A 17524-nucleotide genomic window follows, 5' to 3' on the forward strand; every position below is an offset into this window, starting at 1 on the left:
TGCACAGGATATCAGTCTGGGCCAAATTTAAATTTGGGGATATAACTGAATAAAGAAATTACATTCACTGAAATGTTTATTTTTAAAAAAAATAACATATTCATCCAAAATTATTCATGAGATCATTTTATCATTGAGTATCATTATCGCTGCCTTCTACTTGTCGATGTTGATGAAAGGGATGCATCTCCCCATGTGCTAACATATATATGATGTTCCCCCCTTTGACAAATGATAAAAATAAATCCCCACTGTACTTGTTTTGAAATAAGCTAGGTTACTTTTGAGTTCTTTTAAATAGGGAAATGTGTATGTTCTATGCAATGTTGTGCTTATTCTGCTGTGTAAAATGTGTACAGACGAACCCCGTTGGCTTCAACTGGCTTGGCTCAAACTGAATGTTAAGGACAAATTCTGTTTTACTCTTTGAAAGCATTCCGGCTTCAAACAATATTTGTGAATCTCTCCATATTTATGCTGGTCCCTAGGATATGAAGTTAACGGGTTTTGACTGTATATAGGTACTTGCAGGTGATGATTAGGAACCTGGTTCTTAAATTTTCTGGTTATGACACATGCAAACCTACATACAGTACTCCTATTCACTTAATGAATTGCAATGAATGTATTGATCAGTTCTTAATAAATGACTGTCGTGCATTATGGAGATGCTACATGTTGTCAATTCAGACTTGAGTGGAGAATGCAAACAAACTTTACATTGTAATATAAAATAATATCTGTAATAATTAACAAGAACAATTACTAACAAACTTTGTATGTACACGATTACATGTTGAAAGAACTGGCCAGATATTTCATATCTATGTATCTACAAAGTTACATGGCACATGATGAGATTTGTCTTAAATATCACACAGTAACACATTAATATGTGGAAAAATAGGTATTTCAAAATATATTACACATTCATGCTTGATTTCATTGATTTCAATATCTTATAAAGAAATATAATGAACACATCGAAAGGATTGTCTCTTGGCGCACATATTACAACAACAGATTCCAAGTTTTAAACTTGTGAATGCTGATCAGATCAGAAAACAACAACAACAACCCTTCAGCATGCGTTTTACTAGTAGTCAATATTTTGGAAATATTAAAAACCGGCTCTACAAATGCCATAGGCCCTATGGCATAGGGTCAGACATTCTAATTCTCCACCAACATACCCTCTAAAGGTATTAATCTTCCTCCATTGCACTATCTTTAATGTCACATTAGACTTACACTCCAATAACATTACTGTTGTTAATGTTTTGGCTAAGTCCGAGTTTCAATATCTTTAAGCTGCGCAAGTATTCTACCAGTCTAGTTTGACCGGGTATGTCCCCGTCAAGCAGGCCACACAATGACCAACTGGCTGATTGTCTGTCCGTGTTATTCCCTCCTGTGTTGCCTTGACCAGTCCTTCAACTGACAGGTACTTGAGTGAGTCCGCACCTGGAAATTGTTCAATATTGATCAGCAAATGTCAAAGATTCTATATACATGTATGATGAAATTCTTGTGTTTTAATAATCATAATAATTTGTGCTTTGGGCTATTCCAGTACAACATATTACCCACAGGGGGAAGGCAATTATTTACTTAGTACTACTATATGGGTGGGGGTCTTTTCACTAATTTGGACCCAAACAGGGTAAATTTGCTTCTGTAGGCAGGTGGTATAATTTTAAAGTGCCTTCCCCCGGGGGTTATAATGGAAAAGCCCTTTGTTGTACTTGCCCGGATTTTCATGCAGATTATGCAAATTGAAAGTGATGTAAAATCCAATACCTTATCCAAGTGGGAAATGCCCTAGTTCAATTAACATAAAAATGTTGATTTTAATAATTAGTTTCTATATTCATATCATGGAAATTGCATGGTTGCCTACCAAAGTGGTTGGCGATCTTGTCCATTTTGACCCTATTGGCAACCAGCTCTTCCTTGGTGGGAATGTTGATACCCATATAGCACGGGTGTTTGACAGGGGAGAAGCCACACGCACATGAACCTGAGATGGAATGAAAAAACAGTTTTAATTATTTACAGTTTAAGTAGCACAATTTTAACACTGTTGGCTACCAGCTGAACCTTGGTGGGAATGTTGATGTACCAAGGATGTCTGATCAGGGAAGGTGCAACATGCACTTCACCTTAGCTAAAAAAAAGAAACACAAATTATGGTAATTATGTTCTTAGAAATATATACAAATGAACAATCGCAAAATCTTTCAATCAACTATTCTCTTCTCTTATATCCCCAAAGTACACAAGAGTGTAAGAAAAACTAATATCATGTAAATCAAATATACCTCTCACAAAATAAAAAGGCTTTCAATGCAACAGAATAATAAAAATGAATAATATTAAGCGTATTATTTAAGTTGGTAATTTTTCATAAGTAGTTAAAGTGTGATACAATGAAATTGAGCTTGAAATAAACCTGTGTCCAGGGTTCTTGACCATACCTACACCCAACCATAGTCACATTAAGTCATGGATATATATGTATCGGTGGATGCTTTTCAAATTAATATTTTAAGACCTCAAATCAAGATTCAAGTATGCAAATAAAACATACCTCTTTCGCCCCTGCATTCTTAAGCATCTGTATGACTGGTTTCATGGTGTTTCCCCTGACAATGGAATCATCCACCAGGACAACACGCTTGTTCTGGAAGTTTCCAGTCAGCAGCCCAAACTTTTTGGCGACCCCAAGTTTACGCAGCCTCATGCTGGGTTGGATAAATGTGCGACCAACATAACGATTCTTGCACAGAACTTCACCATATGGTATACCCAGCTGAATGATAGAATTATTAAATATCATATTAAGTTTGTTTAATGCTTTTTGTAGTTGTTTATATTATCCTTTAAAACATCCACCGATTTACTTTCGAATCAAATATTCATATTTAACATCACAGCTTTTTCTAAATAAAAAATAAACTACCGAAATAAACCAGTTCAGCTGTAGCTCAAATGAACTACTTTGAGTTATGGGGCAATGGCTGAAGTTACATGTACTTTTACATGTTATTGATATTTTTTTATAAAGGCAATGGTTAGATTCAAAATGCACAATTTTGAGTAAAGCAAGCATTAAGACAAATGTCTTACAGCATCAGCATATGCAATAGCCGCAGGGGTGGCTGACTCTGGTACTGTGCTGACAAGGTCAACCTGGGCCGGGGATTCCAAGGCCAGCTGGCGTCCACACCTTCGTCGCACCTCATAAACCATCTGACCTGAAGGGGTAGAATAAACATAAAATATTTTGATTACATATTTCTATGTAGAAAATCATGGTTTTCAAGGTCACCCATTGCAGAATATTTCGAATTCAATTGACTTCTACATTTCCATCAGAAACCCGGTAAACCACCTGACCTCAAAAAGTGAGATACCATTAAAATCACACTCAGAACTCGGTTCAAAGCAACATATTGAACAATACTAGTATCTAACAAGAAGAGAAAAAATAATCTGCAATCAGTCTTGGGTAACAAGGCACTGATCCTTCATACTCAATTTAATGTACATAAAGGCGATACCATAGGACTTGTGTCTGGGCAAATATTTAAAGTCAGTATCTCTAACAACTGGAGGAGCAATGAAGCACTATGAACAAAGTCACACTGTTTACCTTCGAATATTGAGTCTGGTCTGGCAAAGTAGACATACTCAAATATACAGAATGCGGGCAGTTTGGCCTCCGGTCTGGCCACAATACTCTGAGACTTGATGCCATCTTTGCTCAGTTCCACAATCTCTCCTGGAAATGGCATATTGAGAAATATTGTACATACATGCAAGTGTTAGACATATTTCATTTTTAGTGAATCAAAGACAACAAGAGCACCGCGAAACAGAGCATTATACGCCCGAAGAAGATTCGGCTTGAGGTCTTTAATAAACATTTAGGTTATGCTAGTATACTGCTTACTAGGTGTGAAGTGTTTACAACAAAGGCTTAAACTTCCAATATTGAAACTTTAATGATACTTAAGTTAGCAGTGCTAATAAAAACCTTTGTTCAACAGTATTTTTTACAAATAGAATAATTGTAAAACAACATACATACTGGTAAGTAGTGCAATGAAGGATGTTCTAATATGGAATCAGATTTTATGAAATGAAATATTTTTATAAAAAAAATAGAATATCTGAAACTTCCTTAGAAAATCTGAGAATACAAGTTTAAAAGTAGCAGGACTTGGAAAGTGCTCACAACACATCCTTTTAATGTAGCAATAATTTGTATAAAGTTATCTAAAAATTGCTTTATTGGTTACAAAGTTGTGGCTAGGACACGTTTTCTAAAAATTCCTTTATTAGTAGTAACACAAAGTTGTGGCCTGGACACAGAATTGCTAACGCCCCCAGTGAAATTAGCCTTTGAGGTACGGACCTGGAAAGCATGCTTGACAAATCCTTTTAATGTAGAGATGATTTGTATAAAGTTATTTGAAAATTGCTTTAGTAGTAACCCAGTTATGGCCTGGACATGGAATTGCTAACGTCCCCCCCCCATGGTGATTCTAGTGTTTGAGGTATGGACCTGGAAATTGCGCGCGACACATCCTTTCAATGTAATGATGCTTTGTATAAAGTTATTTGAAAATGACTTTATTAGTGACCAAGTTGTGGCCCAGACACGGATTTGCTAACGCACCCCCATGGTGATTCTAGTCTTTGAGGTATGGACCTGGAAATTGCGCGCGACACATCCTTTTAATGTAGTGATGATTTGTATAAAGTTATTTGAAAATCGCTTTATTAGTTACCAAGTTATGGCCCGGACATGGAATTGCTAATGGACGGACAGACGGACAGACAGACGGACAGACAGACGATGGAGGCCATAACATAATACGACCCTTCGGGCGTATAAAAATGTTAATTTGTCACAATATGCATCATTCACATTGAAAATGTGATTAGACCTAGCGGGTATATACCACCTAGAATTGTAATGTTAGCAATGAAATTCCTTACAATATTATTCTTAACAGGTGCTTTTATTATATATGTAGTGCTCATTATGCACTCCCAATGAAAACACAAACAGTCTTCAAAACAACATACCAGGCAGAACCTCCCTGTACAGTTTTGCTCCAATGGCGCCAAAGGAGCAGGATTCCGAAGAGACAACATAACCATCACAGGAGTCCTCACCATTCTGTAACATACTCCCTGCAACAAATAGTCACAATGTTAACTTATATTCTGGTAGTTATAAATAATTGGTGAGATCATTATGCTGTTTCCGATGCCATAGTTATTATGCATGATAACATAAACATATTTAATTATATACATAAACAATACATTTAGATTAAGAATGTTTAACAAACCTTCTTTAATGTCATGTAATTCATTACCTCCTGAGAAGCTTGCAGCTGTGAGCAGTTTGCCGATACAGAGGGGTCTGTTGCCGTAGGGATCTCGTACGGCATAAATTTTGTCATTATGCATGATCACCAGGGAGTAGGAGGTGGGCGTTTGCTTCATCATCTTACGAATCCTGCATTTCAAAATATAGTGTAATAATTAGTTTTATGCCCAATATTGATAAACACTTATCTAATAAGATGGTAGAAAATATAATATGGTGTCATTTCATGCTCATGACAGCTTAAAGAATGAAGTTCCATGGCTTTAAACTGAACTTTACAACAGATAGCTCACAATCCTGCAATCCACACCCTCTTCTTCACCCCAACTAAGCCCCTTTTTTCAGCCCATTCCTGATTTGCTGGTCCTGTTGGCCCTGTTCAGTCTTTGTGTGTGTAAGCAGCTTGTGTTTAAGTTTTTTTATCCCTTCTGTATGGCAACTGTTGCCCTTAAATCCCCACTCCCCTAAGCCACACCTACACTGACCTGCCAGCTAAGGTGGCCCCATTTGGTTCCCTGCAGTCTGGCATGTGATTTAAGAGCAGGGTGAGCTGGGGTTTAATTTTAGGAGTACGGTAAAGTAAAGATTTTTAGGACTACTTTCTAAACCAATTGGGGTGTTCCAGGAACCACTAAGCCCTACTTGGGAGAGCAACATTTCAGTGAGCCATTGACATATGAAGGCATTTCTTTTGTAGTATCCTCATCGAAAGAACAATTTGGAGAAAACTTTTGAAAAACATTCTGAACGCCAAAATTTGGTTAATGTACAATGTTGCCTGTAAAACATTGAACATATACTCCGAAAATGAAAAAGTTCCATCACAAGGGAACCAAAATTTATTTGTTTGCCCACATGTTCTGGAGAATGCCTAGGTACATCCATGAGACACAATGAATTTTCTTATACTTTTGAGGTCTTAGTATGTCTACCAGAGCTATTCTATCTTAAACATATTGTTAAATGCAGTTTAGACATATAAATAAGGAACAGATCTTTAACTGAACATGCATGTCACTTGAAAATAAATGTGAAAATAAAGAATTTAAATGAAAAAGTGGGGCATTTTTAGATTTTTTTTACACTTTTTCAGAAATTTTAAGCTTATTTGGTTTGGATTTTTTTAGCTGCTGGAAAGCCCCACATCTGCCTATTTCACATAACACTTGCACTTTAAATCCTTGTTTCTCCAAACCACAACACACTACTAACCCCCTCCTTACTGACCTGCCGACCCAGTTGGCTCCATTTGGTTCCCCGCAGTCTGGCATGTGGGTAAGAAGCTGGATGATCAGTTCAGTGTCACTTCCTGTCGACAACCCCACGCCATGCTTCAACAGCTGTAACAGTCAAGTGTTTATAGAAATCTGAATATGAAGTTAAATTGTGATTTCAAACATATAAAGAAGTCAATATTAAGGTACCATTTCACTCTTAAAGGGACTAGACACCAGGTGGTCCACAAGTCAGCAAACACATGCCATGAGTTGTCAATGCCAGGTAGAAGGTGGCAGATAAAACACAATTTTACATGATAAAAGGAATGATCGTAACAATGTTCCTGTCTCATCTGACTTACCCTGTTTAAAAATAGTGCGAAATGGTTCCTAGTTTAAATCATATCTGTTTATGAGTACAGATAAATATACTGACACTATTTTTAAACTTACTGGAATTTTTCGTGGTACTGGCAGACAACCCCAATAAAATTTGAATTGGAAGAATGCACAAAAACTGTGAAAGATGCATGACTCATAAGCGATGTGATACATCAGTAAGTACCGTATTATATCATGCATAGGACGCACTTTTTTACCCCCAATTCTCGTCTTAAAAATTGCCTGCGTCCTTTCTATGCTATTAGAATTTCATCTGTTTTTTTCCAAGTCCATTTCAGGTCGAAAATATCGGACCGGGGAAGAACGCGGTAATAGTAAGTATCTGTACTGCTCACCGAAAAGAACAACTGACATAGGTAAAATCACGCAAGTGAACACACGCAGAAATATATTGAATGTTTACTTTAAAATGATTTATTGAGAAATAAATTGAAAAAAACACGAGTGTTTACTTTTTTATAAAAGGGACGCTACTCACAAAATCTCGATGTGAGTCAGCACTTTAACTGGATTGAGTTATAGCGGTAACGGAAATCGGGAAAGGAGGTAAATATCAATTAATCGTTGTTTATGATTTTAATGTTTCGATATTTTACAAAACATTTTGTATGTAACTGTTTTAAAAAATTGATTAAGGAATGTGCATAACGCAAAGTAGCATTATTGTCCCTATCAAATCTTTTCAAATGTGCGAAGGTGTGAAAAACACCCGCTGTCTGTCATTAGAAAAACATCAATAGAACAAACTATTGTGATGGTAATACCTTATGGTTGTTTGTTCGCACTTTACCCGATGTGCCTTCCGCTGGCAAGGCTAATTACCGACACTTAATTATGCCGACATGCTTTAATCCGCACAGCGACAAGCCTTATCAAAACAATCATCAGTTTTGTTGCGATTGCAACGGTTGCAACTGTTGACTGTCATTCAGAAGGCATGTCGAGACTATTGCAACGGTTGACTGTCAGTCGGGACTATTACGGCATTTGTAGAAGTCTTATAATATGCGTAAATGTTCTCAAAATGTCAAGACATATATCACTGTTGTGTACGCTAAATTACCAAAATACGACGATAATTATCGAAATACACAAGACAGTTATCAAAATATGCCTCATATACAATTTTTTGTTTGTTTTTTACTTCAATATATATGTTATAAATACTTGACCAACCTCAATTTTTCGGCTCCGATTTTGACATTTTTCTGCTGCGTCCTATCTTATATATTAAGGGTTTTTACCCGTTTTCTCAACTATTTTTTTGCCTGCGTCCTATCTATGATAGCGTCCTATACATGATATAATACGGTAAGATTCAATGCGTTGTACACAAGCATGTCAATTTTATGTAAGTTTTGACAAGTCTCTTTTTTCTTGCAATTGTTTCATCTGGTGTCTAGTCCCATTAACAAAACATAGATATTCTGTGAACCAGTCCATGTGCATGTTTGTTTTAACCAGTCTATCCAATTCATACATTTACAATCACATACTCCAACTACCTTATGTTTCAGAGAGGCAGAGTTGACCAGTTCTCCGTTGTGCGCCACTGCTATCAGCCCGTGTAACGTCTCCACGACAAACGGTTGTATGTTTGTGACATCAGAACCTCCAACTGTGGAGTAGCGGGTGTGACCTTTTGGAAAAGATATAACTGCATAAAATAATGATGAAATGCAGAGTTAGTTAAAGTGAGTTTGTGCCTAGCTTTTACAAGATTCAATTTTCTATCATTTTTCTTCTTTATACTGGCATTTACTACCAGCTTTTCTAGCAAATGAACACAAATATGAACTTTTGATAGATTTTAATTTGATCTAAATTGACAAAATTGACCTTTAGGTGAAATATCTTTCATGACTCTAATTATATAATATCCAATATCAAAAACCAGTTCCTGTCAATATCCCAATCTGCTATAAGTAATCACCTATTTTACAAATAAACTAGGCTAACGTACTGTGGAATATTATGCCAGTGCTTAGATGTAAGTCAGAATACTACATTACCACTTAAACCATACCACATCTCAACAAGCTCAGTCATGGCTATTTAAATTTTGCCTTTTGCCAACAGTCTCAGTGTTTATGCTCATGTCTCGCCCATTATAAATTACCATTAAGGCATCAATTGTTTTTATTACCATTAGTGTGTTATTTAGCAGTTCATATATGCATGCAGGCTAGTAAAGAGACATTCCTGCAAATACTAAGTAAGTTATTTATTATCTCTGATTAACTAAACAATTAATCCTGCACCAGGGATGTGCCCAGCTTATACCTAATAAACAGTTAAGTAAAACAAAAATATATCACAGCCACATTGAACATAGTGTGTGAAAGAGCAATCCATTATGCAGTGCCCACCTATTCCGAGGTTGCCTTTCAGTTTGATCATATCGTCATCACTGAAAATGGCATTGATGTAACCAGAAGCTTTCTTCTGCTTGTATCTTGCTCCCTCCGTGCCCATAGATGTCACCATCCCTCCACTTTCTTGGCCCCTGAAGAAGAGTTTTGTGACCATGAAAGGATTGTATGTTTTTAGATATGAATTCTTTGTACTTACGAAAATCATAATTGTGTTGTACTTTATAATTAACTGCCCTATAAAAGGTTAGAATGGAAGTGAAATAATAGCAACAGTCCTAAACTCAATGAAAGCTTCACAGATTGCTGCGGAGTAACACCACCAGTCACCTCATCTTGGTTAGTCAGTCAAACAAGAGGCATAACTCAATAGTTATCAAAGCTTTAGTTATGTACCTTGCTATACATGTGTGTATCGTTTCGGGCAACATTTAGTCCAAATTTCATTAGAATTTTTTAAACTGTTTATGAGTTATGGCCAAGGTTGAAAAATTTGCACAATGTTGCCATCGCTGACAGGAAGACTATCACAAAAGCCAGCCATTTTTTTAAGGAAAAACAAACTAAAAACGCTACCATTTTGTAGTAGTTTAACAATAAAAATACATTTTAAAAAAGATATTTTGATCAGAATACTTCACTTTGATGACAATTTTGACAAAAATATCTAGTCACAGCCTACAACAAAATAATGTATTTTTACCTGTGTTGTAGCCCAACAAGCCCAAGGGAGATAATTTGTGGTATGTCTAGTTGTGTCGGCCAAGAGTTGGCGGCCACACACCCGAAAACCCCACATGCATCCCGCATCCCAGAATCCTCCAGTGGTGCAATATGGGTCATGTTGGAACTGCCAGAATGTTCAGCAGGGGCACTTTCTGCCATGATGACTGTTTATCTGAAGTAAAACAATGTACATGTTATAATATCAGCAGCTCATAAGGTTGTCTACTGTTTGCATTTTCAACACAACTAGAATGATACAATCACTCAAGTACAGGGTCGGTACGCATAAAACATCTCAAGTCATGTTCTAACTTAAGTCAATTTCTTAAGTTAAGTATTTCAGTTATCATAAGATATAATTGCTTCATAATATCTCAAATACTTCATTTTTATTCTTTAATTAAAAAAACAGACTTCTACAATAAAAAATCACTAATATTTTGTTTTAATTGACAACAAATTTTTAGGAAATTTACTTTAGTTAAGAAATAACTTAAGATGTTTAATGAATACTAATCCCTTGATGTTTAATGAATATTACCCTTGGCCAGGTCATAAAGATATTGGGTCATTTCTTAACAAAGTCATATTTCTTTACACTTTCATAGTCAAATTAAAAGAAAACAATAACTGTTTTAAAATAAAAAATGAGAATACAATATAATCAATGAAAATAAAGTAAATCAAATAGTATAAAGTTATGACATCAAATGATAAGTGAGATACTCAACCTAGGAAAATGACTTAAGATATTTTTATGAAAACTGGCCCAGACATACATATATAAGTATATTGGGTATGTGCATTTTTTAAGGTAAATGCATTATTCCAAGATCTTGTGGAAAAAATGCAACATTTGTAATAGTGCCAGAATAACAAATTCAAATCTTTCAAAAATCTCATATTTGAAGCCCCTATAATGAAAGCGAAAATGTAACGATACAGTCACAGAAAAAAAATATACCATATATAAATACAATTGTTTATATTCAAGATATTATTTGCTGAATTAACAGTCAACGAAATCTCACCTTTTTAATATTCCAGTTTCTTATTTAACACAAAAAATGCAGTAGCTTGACTTTATGCTAACACCTGAACATATTTAAGCATGTTTCTAAATCATAATCTTCTTATTAAGTAATATCATCTAACTTTAACAATGATAACCTACTCTTTATGGTAACAAATGAAAGAAAAAGTTATCCTAAAATCAATGAAATTAATGTAACTATAGACAATGTAGTATACATGTAGTCTACATCTGTGCTTCACTAACTCACTTGCAAGAAATGAATGCTACATGTAGATCAGACTCTTCAAGTTTTATAGACTCAAAATCTTGTCATAAACCAGCAATCTAAAACCTTGAACTCTGTTTAGGAGACTGAGTGCAACAAACAAGTCACAAAACTGTGATAATCCACAAAAGCTGACCAAACAGTCCACAATTTAACAGTGTAATACAGTGTGTGAATATTTAACTGTAAATTAAGATGTTAAAGCACCTAAAAAAGGCTAAATTTAATTATGTTACAGACATTTTAAGATACATAAAAACATCATGCAATTTTCCCTTATGACATCATTTTGTAAAGTAATTTTGTTTCCCATCTGTTGTGTTATCAATATATGTTAGTCATATGAATATGTGATATTTCTTCAATTTCAGCCATGTAAATGTGTGATACATCCTATATAATATAATATTTTTTACAGCTCAAATATATGTATATCTAGATGTTTATTTTACAAGCGAAACTGCTGTTATCTAATTGTTCCTCCTCATATCTTGTCATTGATGGCAAGATCTGGGATAGAGGAAATACATAAGTAAACGTAAATCTTTAGATTTACCGGGTGGCTAATCTTGTATTTCGCTTTTTGACAAGATTATGTCCCTTAAGTTTTCAATCTATTCTTCATATAAAGTAGTTCAGTAACGCTATATACATTTGTTTGGATAATGCACATAAATATAGCAGTTTAATCTATTTCATTAGGATATCACAGCTAATCAATTTAAGAAATATATTATATTCCATCATATTGGTATAGCGGTGTCTATTTCTATACTGTATATTAAACGTTAAACAACGCGATATATAGGTCAGGTGATATGACCATATTGATTATCTCCCAAAAAATCGCACAATACGTAATGTTCGCTATCAGTAACCAAAATTGTTTGGACAATACACATTTATATACAAATTTGTTCCATTTTATTAGATAACTGCAGTTAATAATGTTAAGAAATTATATTGTAACTATGTCAATATATTGTTAAAGGTATAGTGCGGCGGATGTTACATAACTCGATATACAGGTAGAGTGTTAAGACCATAGCAATTATCTCCCGTGCACAATCAAATCAAATTTGTTAAATAATTTCTTTAAATATTACTATTGTCGAAAATGGTGTATGCAATATGTAAAAATGTATGTAAAATTCACACTTTCGTTATCAATGTGATTTAAATTCAATATGAGAAAGGTTTCAATTTGTCAAATTATCTACAGCACTAGTGATAGGTCTAATCTAATATGTAATGTCAGTACAACTGGATTTTTGTCACACTTTTTATTCTTTTAAGTCTTATGTTGCATATATACTTTTGACACATACGACGAAAATGTGAATTATTATAAACATGTACATCATGTAATAGGTGAATATAAGTCTTCATTTCCTATGTAAAATGTGCTACCGTAATGCATGTATGAGATCATGTCAACTTAATAAGGGAGATAACTCATTATGACAGTTCAGTCATAATAAAATAAGGCCACATCTATTTTGTTCATTTTAGTTTAAAAGAGTTTGGCCATATTTTGAATTTCTTTCAGTTTAAAAAAAAGGAGCATGCAAAGCAGAACTATTTTTTCCTACATATATATATATATATATATATATATATATATATATATATTATATATATATATATAATATTATATACTTATCTAGAGAGACATGTATATATGATAATAAGGGAGTATTTTGGGCCTTAATAGTGTCAAAATATGACATTTTCTTTAAAAAGAGCAATTATCGGACAAATTAAATATTAAATAGAATTGATGATGCAACTAAATTATGTACAGGTAGATAATGGGCATTTAAAATTGTCTTGAAGTCCTATTAAAAGTTCTCTTTCAAGTTACTTACCATTTTTACATTAAATCTGAACTATTTTTCTTACTTTTTAAATGTGTTGAAATTACTGAATAAGCCTGAACTGTGAAATATATATAATGTATATACAATGGCAATTTTAAAGATCCAATCCTATCGCAATTTTTTCATACCTACATGTATGTGTCAGTCAGTGATGCCCTTTATAGTGATGTATGCATTTTAGTTAACCAATATATGAGAACCTAAAAGTTTTTGTCTGCTCTAAACTTAATCTGGTGATGGTCCTACATCTTGACAGAAAGGGTGAGTGAAGCAAGCTCATTTCCCAAGCCTTTCATGTGCCAATAGGTGTCAAACACTGATGGCTAGCCTGTCATAGTAAACACAGAAGAGGCAATGTCTGAAGAGGTTAGCCTATCATAACAAAGACTGAAGAGGTTAGCCTATCATAGCAAACACTGAAGGTTAGCATATCATAGCAAACACTGGAGGTTAGCCTATCACACTGATAGCAAACAATGGAGGTTAGCCTATCATGGCAAACACTAGAGGTTAGCCTATCATAGCAAACACTGTAGGGTAGCCTATCATACTGATAGCAAACAATGGAGGTTAGCCTATCATGGCAAACACTAGAGGTTAGCCTATCATAGCAAACACTGTAGGGTAGCCTATCATAGCAAACACTAGAGGTGAGCCTATCATGGCAAACACTGGAGGTTAGCCTATCATACTGATAGCAAACACTGGAGGTTAGCCTATCATGGCAAACACTGGAGGTTAGCCTATTATACTGATAGCAAACACTGGAGGTTAGCCTATCATGGCAAACACTAGAGGTGAGCCTATCATGGCAAACACTGGAGGTTAGCCTATCATACTGATAGCAAACACTGGAGGTTAGCCTATCATGGCAAACACTGGAGGTTAGCCTATCATAGCAAACACTGGAGGTGAGCCTATCATGGCAAACACTGGAGGTTAGCCTATCATACTGATAGCAAACACTGGAGGTCAGCCTATCATGGCAAACACTGGAGGTTAGCCTATCATGGCAAACACTAGAGGTTAGGGCATCATAGCAAACACTGGAGGTTAGCCTATCATAGCAAACACTGAAGGTTAGCCTATCATGGCAAACACTGGAGTTTAGCCTATCATGACAAACACTGGAGGTTAGCCTATCATAGCAACGACTGAAGAGGTTAGCCTATCATAGCAAACAGTGGATGTTAGCCTATCATAGCAAACATTGAAGGTTAGCTTGTCATAGCAAAGACTGAAGAGGTTAGCCTGTCATAGCAAACACAGAAGAGGCAAAGACTGAAGAGGTTAGCCTATGTTGGCAAACACTGAAAAGGTACCGGTAAGCCTATCACTGGAAAAAATAAGAGGTTGCATGGCCTTCCATAGCAAAGACTGAAGATGTTAGCCTTTCATGGCAAAGACTGAACAGGTTAGCCTAGCCTTACATAAATAGGGTTCATATGCTGGTCATGACCAGCCTGCCTACCTATGAGGAAACTATTTTATGCCGAAACATGAAGGAGTACTTTACATACAAATGTTGATAAAATATTTGACAAAATTATGAATACAATACAGTAGATACATGTTTAAACATACATACATACATACATGTATGCTATTTATGGCAAAAACAAAAATATTAATCCAAAAATCAGTCCAAGAATACATATACATATATCAACAAGTGCAGCGATTTTCATTTGCTTCACACCTGAGTGTCTTAAGTGTCTTAAGTGCATGAAAAATCCTGGGACAACAATATTATCAAGTCCAGCAATACTAAAAAGAAAATCACACACAATACAATGTTAACCTGCACTTTGAATATTAAAATTGAAATAAATACAAATCGTAACTCGCTTCAAGGGACAATGTAAAGTTGACAAATGGTAATTTCATAATGCACAAGGCAATTGTAACCACGCCCCCCCCCCCCCAGGTCCGGGGGTATACCGATGATAGCCGGGGAAATGGGCAGTGTTTTTACCTTCCAGGTGGCCCCGCAGTGCCGATGAATGTGGTGGTTTTGTTCTCGCACCAAAAATAGTGGGAAATGGGCCTTACCTATGGTCCCTGGGGTGCGAGGGCATTTGGTGGGGATTTTACAAACTGTTCGTCCCCGCAGGGCGGAGATTTTACCCAGGGTTGACTAAACTGAAAGTCAAAGTCCCGCTATTCCCCTGACCTGGGTGGGCCGTGGTTACAATTGACTGGTGCATAATATCCGGTGTTCTTTTTCGGTATTTGACAATAAACTGTGAAGTAAATAATCTTTATTCAAATATCTATTCATAAATTGTGTTTATTCTGATCAAAATATTCGCCGATGTGCCATTAACATGACTCCTTGTTGATCAAACACAAGTGGGCAATTGTGTGATGTAATATGAATTTTGATTAGATGAAGGAAACTTCCGAATATTTTTCAGTAAACTTCTGTATCTAATTATAGCTGTGTATTTGAAATTTTATTAATCTAAGTGTAAATGACATGGGATAAGTTGAGGTTAATAAGTGTTTATATTGCTTTTTTGCGTCAGCAATATAGGGTACTTCCAACAGTCTCAGTGTGGAGCTAGCTGTTATAGCGAGTTGGTTGTGGTGTCAGGTCGAAAGGTATGGGGTTCACACCCTTATACACTCTTTCTTTCACTTTAATGGTGTCAGAAGTAATTGGGTAGCCCCTGAATGTAATGAGGCGATAACGGAACCGGTACAGGTCGGTACATTTAGATTAATGGGGTTCCGGTCCCAAATAGGTCAAGGATGGATGAGTGATGTGTCAGCCGTATATGGCACTTCCAACAGCCTGGTTGTGGCACAAGCTTTTATAGCGATGTGGATGAGATTAAAACTGTGTGGCCAAAGATACAAGGTTCAAATCCCCGTTCAGGCACACTCTTTATTTCACTTGAGCTTCATGGGATCAAACATTTCTCACCACAGTGGTTAGACAGTCGGACGCATTTCATTTTGTATAGTAAAAACGTACAGGAGGAATTCGGAGTGGCCGGATAATTCAACTGGCATATTAAAACAGGTGGACCTTTAACCAGGTTTGACTGAACTGTCATAATGAGTTATCTCCCTTTCTCATGTCACTTACTTCACTTGTGATTCTCAGCTGCTGGAGAAATGGCAATAAAGATATATTTACTATTTACTTAACTTAACGGTGATAAAAAGAAATTATATTATACATTTGAGTGTTTTATTATTATATTACATTATATTACATTAAGCTGTAAATAACAATAACTTTAAATATCATAAATAATACCACATTCGACAAACCGGCATGAGTTTGTTTACGTTTGGTCGCGCTCAAATCAGTGCATGAAAAAAAACACTATTGTAAAATCCGCAAACGGTTAAATTCAACAATATATGTTTACCGACCTGTGATCGCTCTTACGCGCCAGTTCAGTCCTTAAATGTTAAATCATGATTGTATCGATAAGACACACACAAGAAGTTCGCTTGGCCTTTGTTTTTTGAACCAGGTGTACAGTTCAAATGCTTTCACAAGATCAGGTACTACAGTGAACGCCCCTTTTAGTTATGCAGGCTACTATGACGTCGCATTGGGATCAAAAGTCGCTATGCATCTCTAAATAAGATTATTTTCGTAGCACACAAGTTTTAACTTGACAAATCACCTTGCTGATTTATTACAACAAATCGGTAACAGATAAGAAGAATCGAGACGTGTGAATCTAAACATTCATAACTTCAGTCGAGCATGACGTGGCATATCTTTCTCACCCTCACCAATTCGGAAATGTTTCCCGGTGCCAGGGACTTCACTGAATGTAGAGCTAAAGGGAAGTCTACATATGTATCCTAAGTATGATCAAGTTGTGATTCTGAACGGTTTAAATAGTAGTTATAATATTTTATTATATAAATGATCATGTCCGTCCGTGAGGATGTATTATGCGCCTTACAACCTACTACAAGAAAGACATTGATGCAAAGCATCAAAGGGCGCCGTTTAATAGTTTATGCATTTGTTATATGTTGAAAAACAAGGAATAGTCAAGGCCAACAAGCATATCATGGTGCATCAAACCGCATCTATGAAATTCTCAAAATATTTGTAGTATTCTGCTTAACAACATAAGCTAAAGCATTAAAGTTGAAGATTTCATTAGGGCTGGTACATTAATGAACATGGCAGAATTAGGTTCCTTCAGGCGCGTAGGAAGGAAAATGACATTGGGGCCGCGGA

The 17524-nt window shown here is 35.6% G+C and overlaps 1 protein-coding gene across 1 annotated transcript; it reads right to left on the minus strand.

Annotated features, from left to right (window-relative positions):
* Positions 1-73: 73 nt before the first annotated feature.
* Positions 74-16612, minus strand: LOC128228107 (amidophosphoribosyltransferase-like). The gene is given in 13 exon segments (XM_052939214.1): positions 74-1464; positions 1901-1999; positions 2002-2020; positions 2591-2812; positions 3130-3257; positions 3656-3784; positions 5098-5205; positions 5394-5536; positions 6635-6747; positions 8532-8665; positions 9396-9532; positions 10102-10296; positions 16574-16612. Coding segments are annotated over 12 exon segments (1554 nt in total). The 5' UTR covers positions 10284-10296; positions 16574-16612; the 3' UTR covers positions 74-1324.
* Between the last annotated feature and the right edge of the window lie 912 nt (positions 16613-17524).

The sequence above is a fragment of the Mya arenaria genome, chromosome 3 (assembly GCF_026914265.1).
Source record: "Mya arenaria isolate MELC-2E11 chromosome 3, ASM2691426v1".
NCBI classification, from domain to species: Eukaryota; Metazoa; Mollusca; class Bivalvia; order Myida; family Myidae; genus Mya; species Mya arenaria.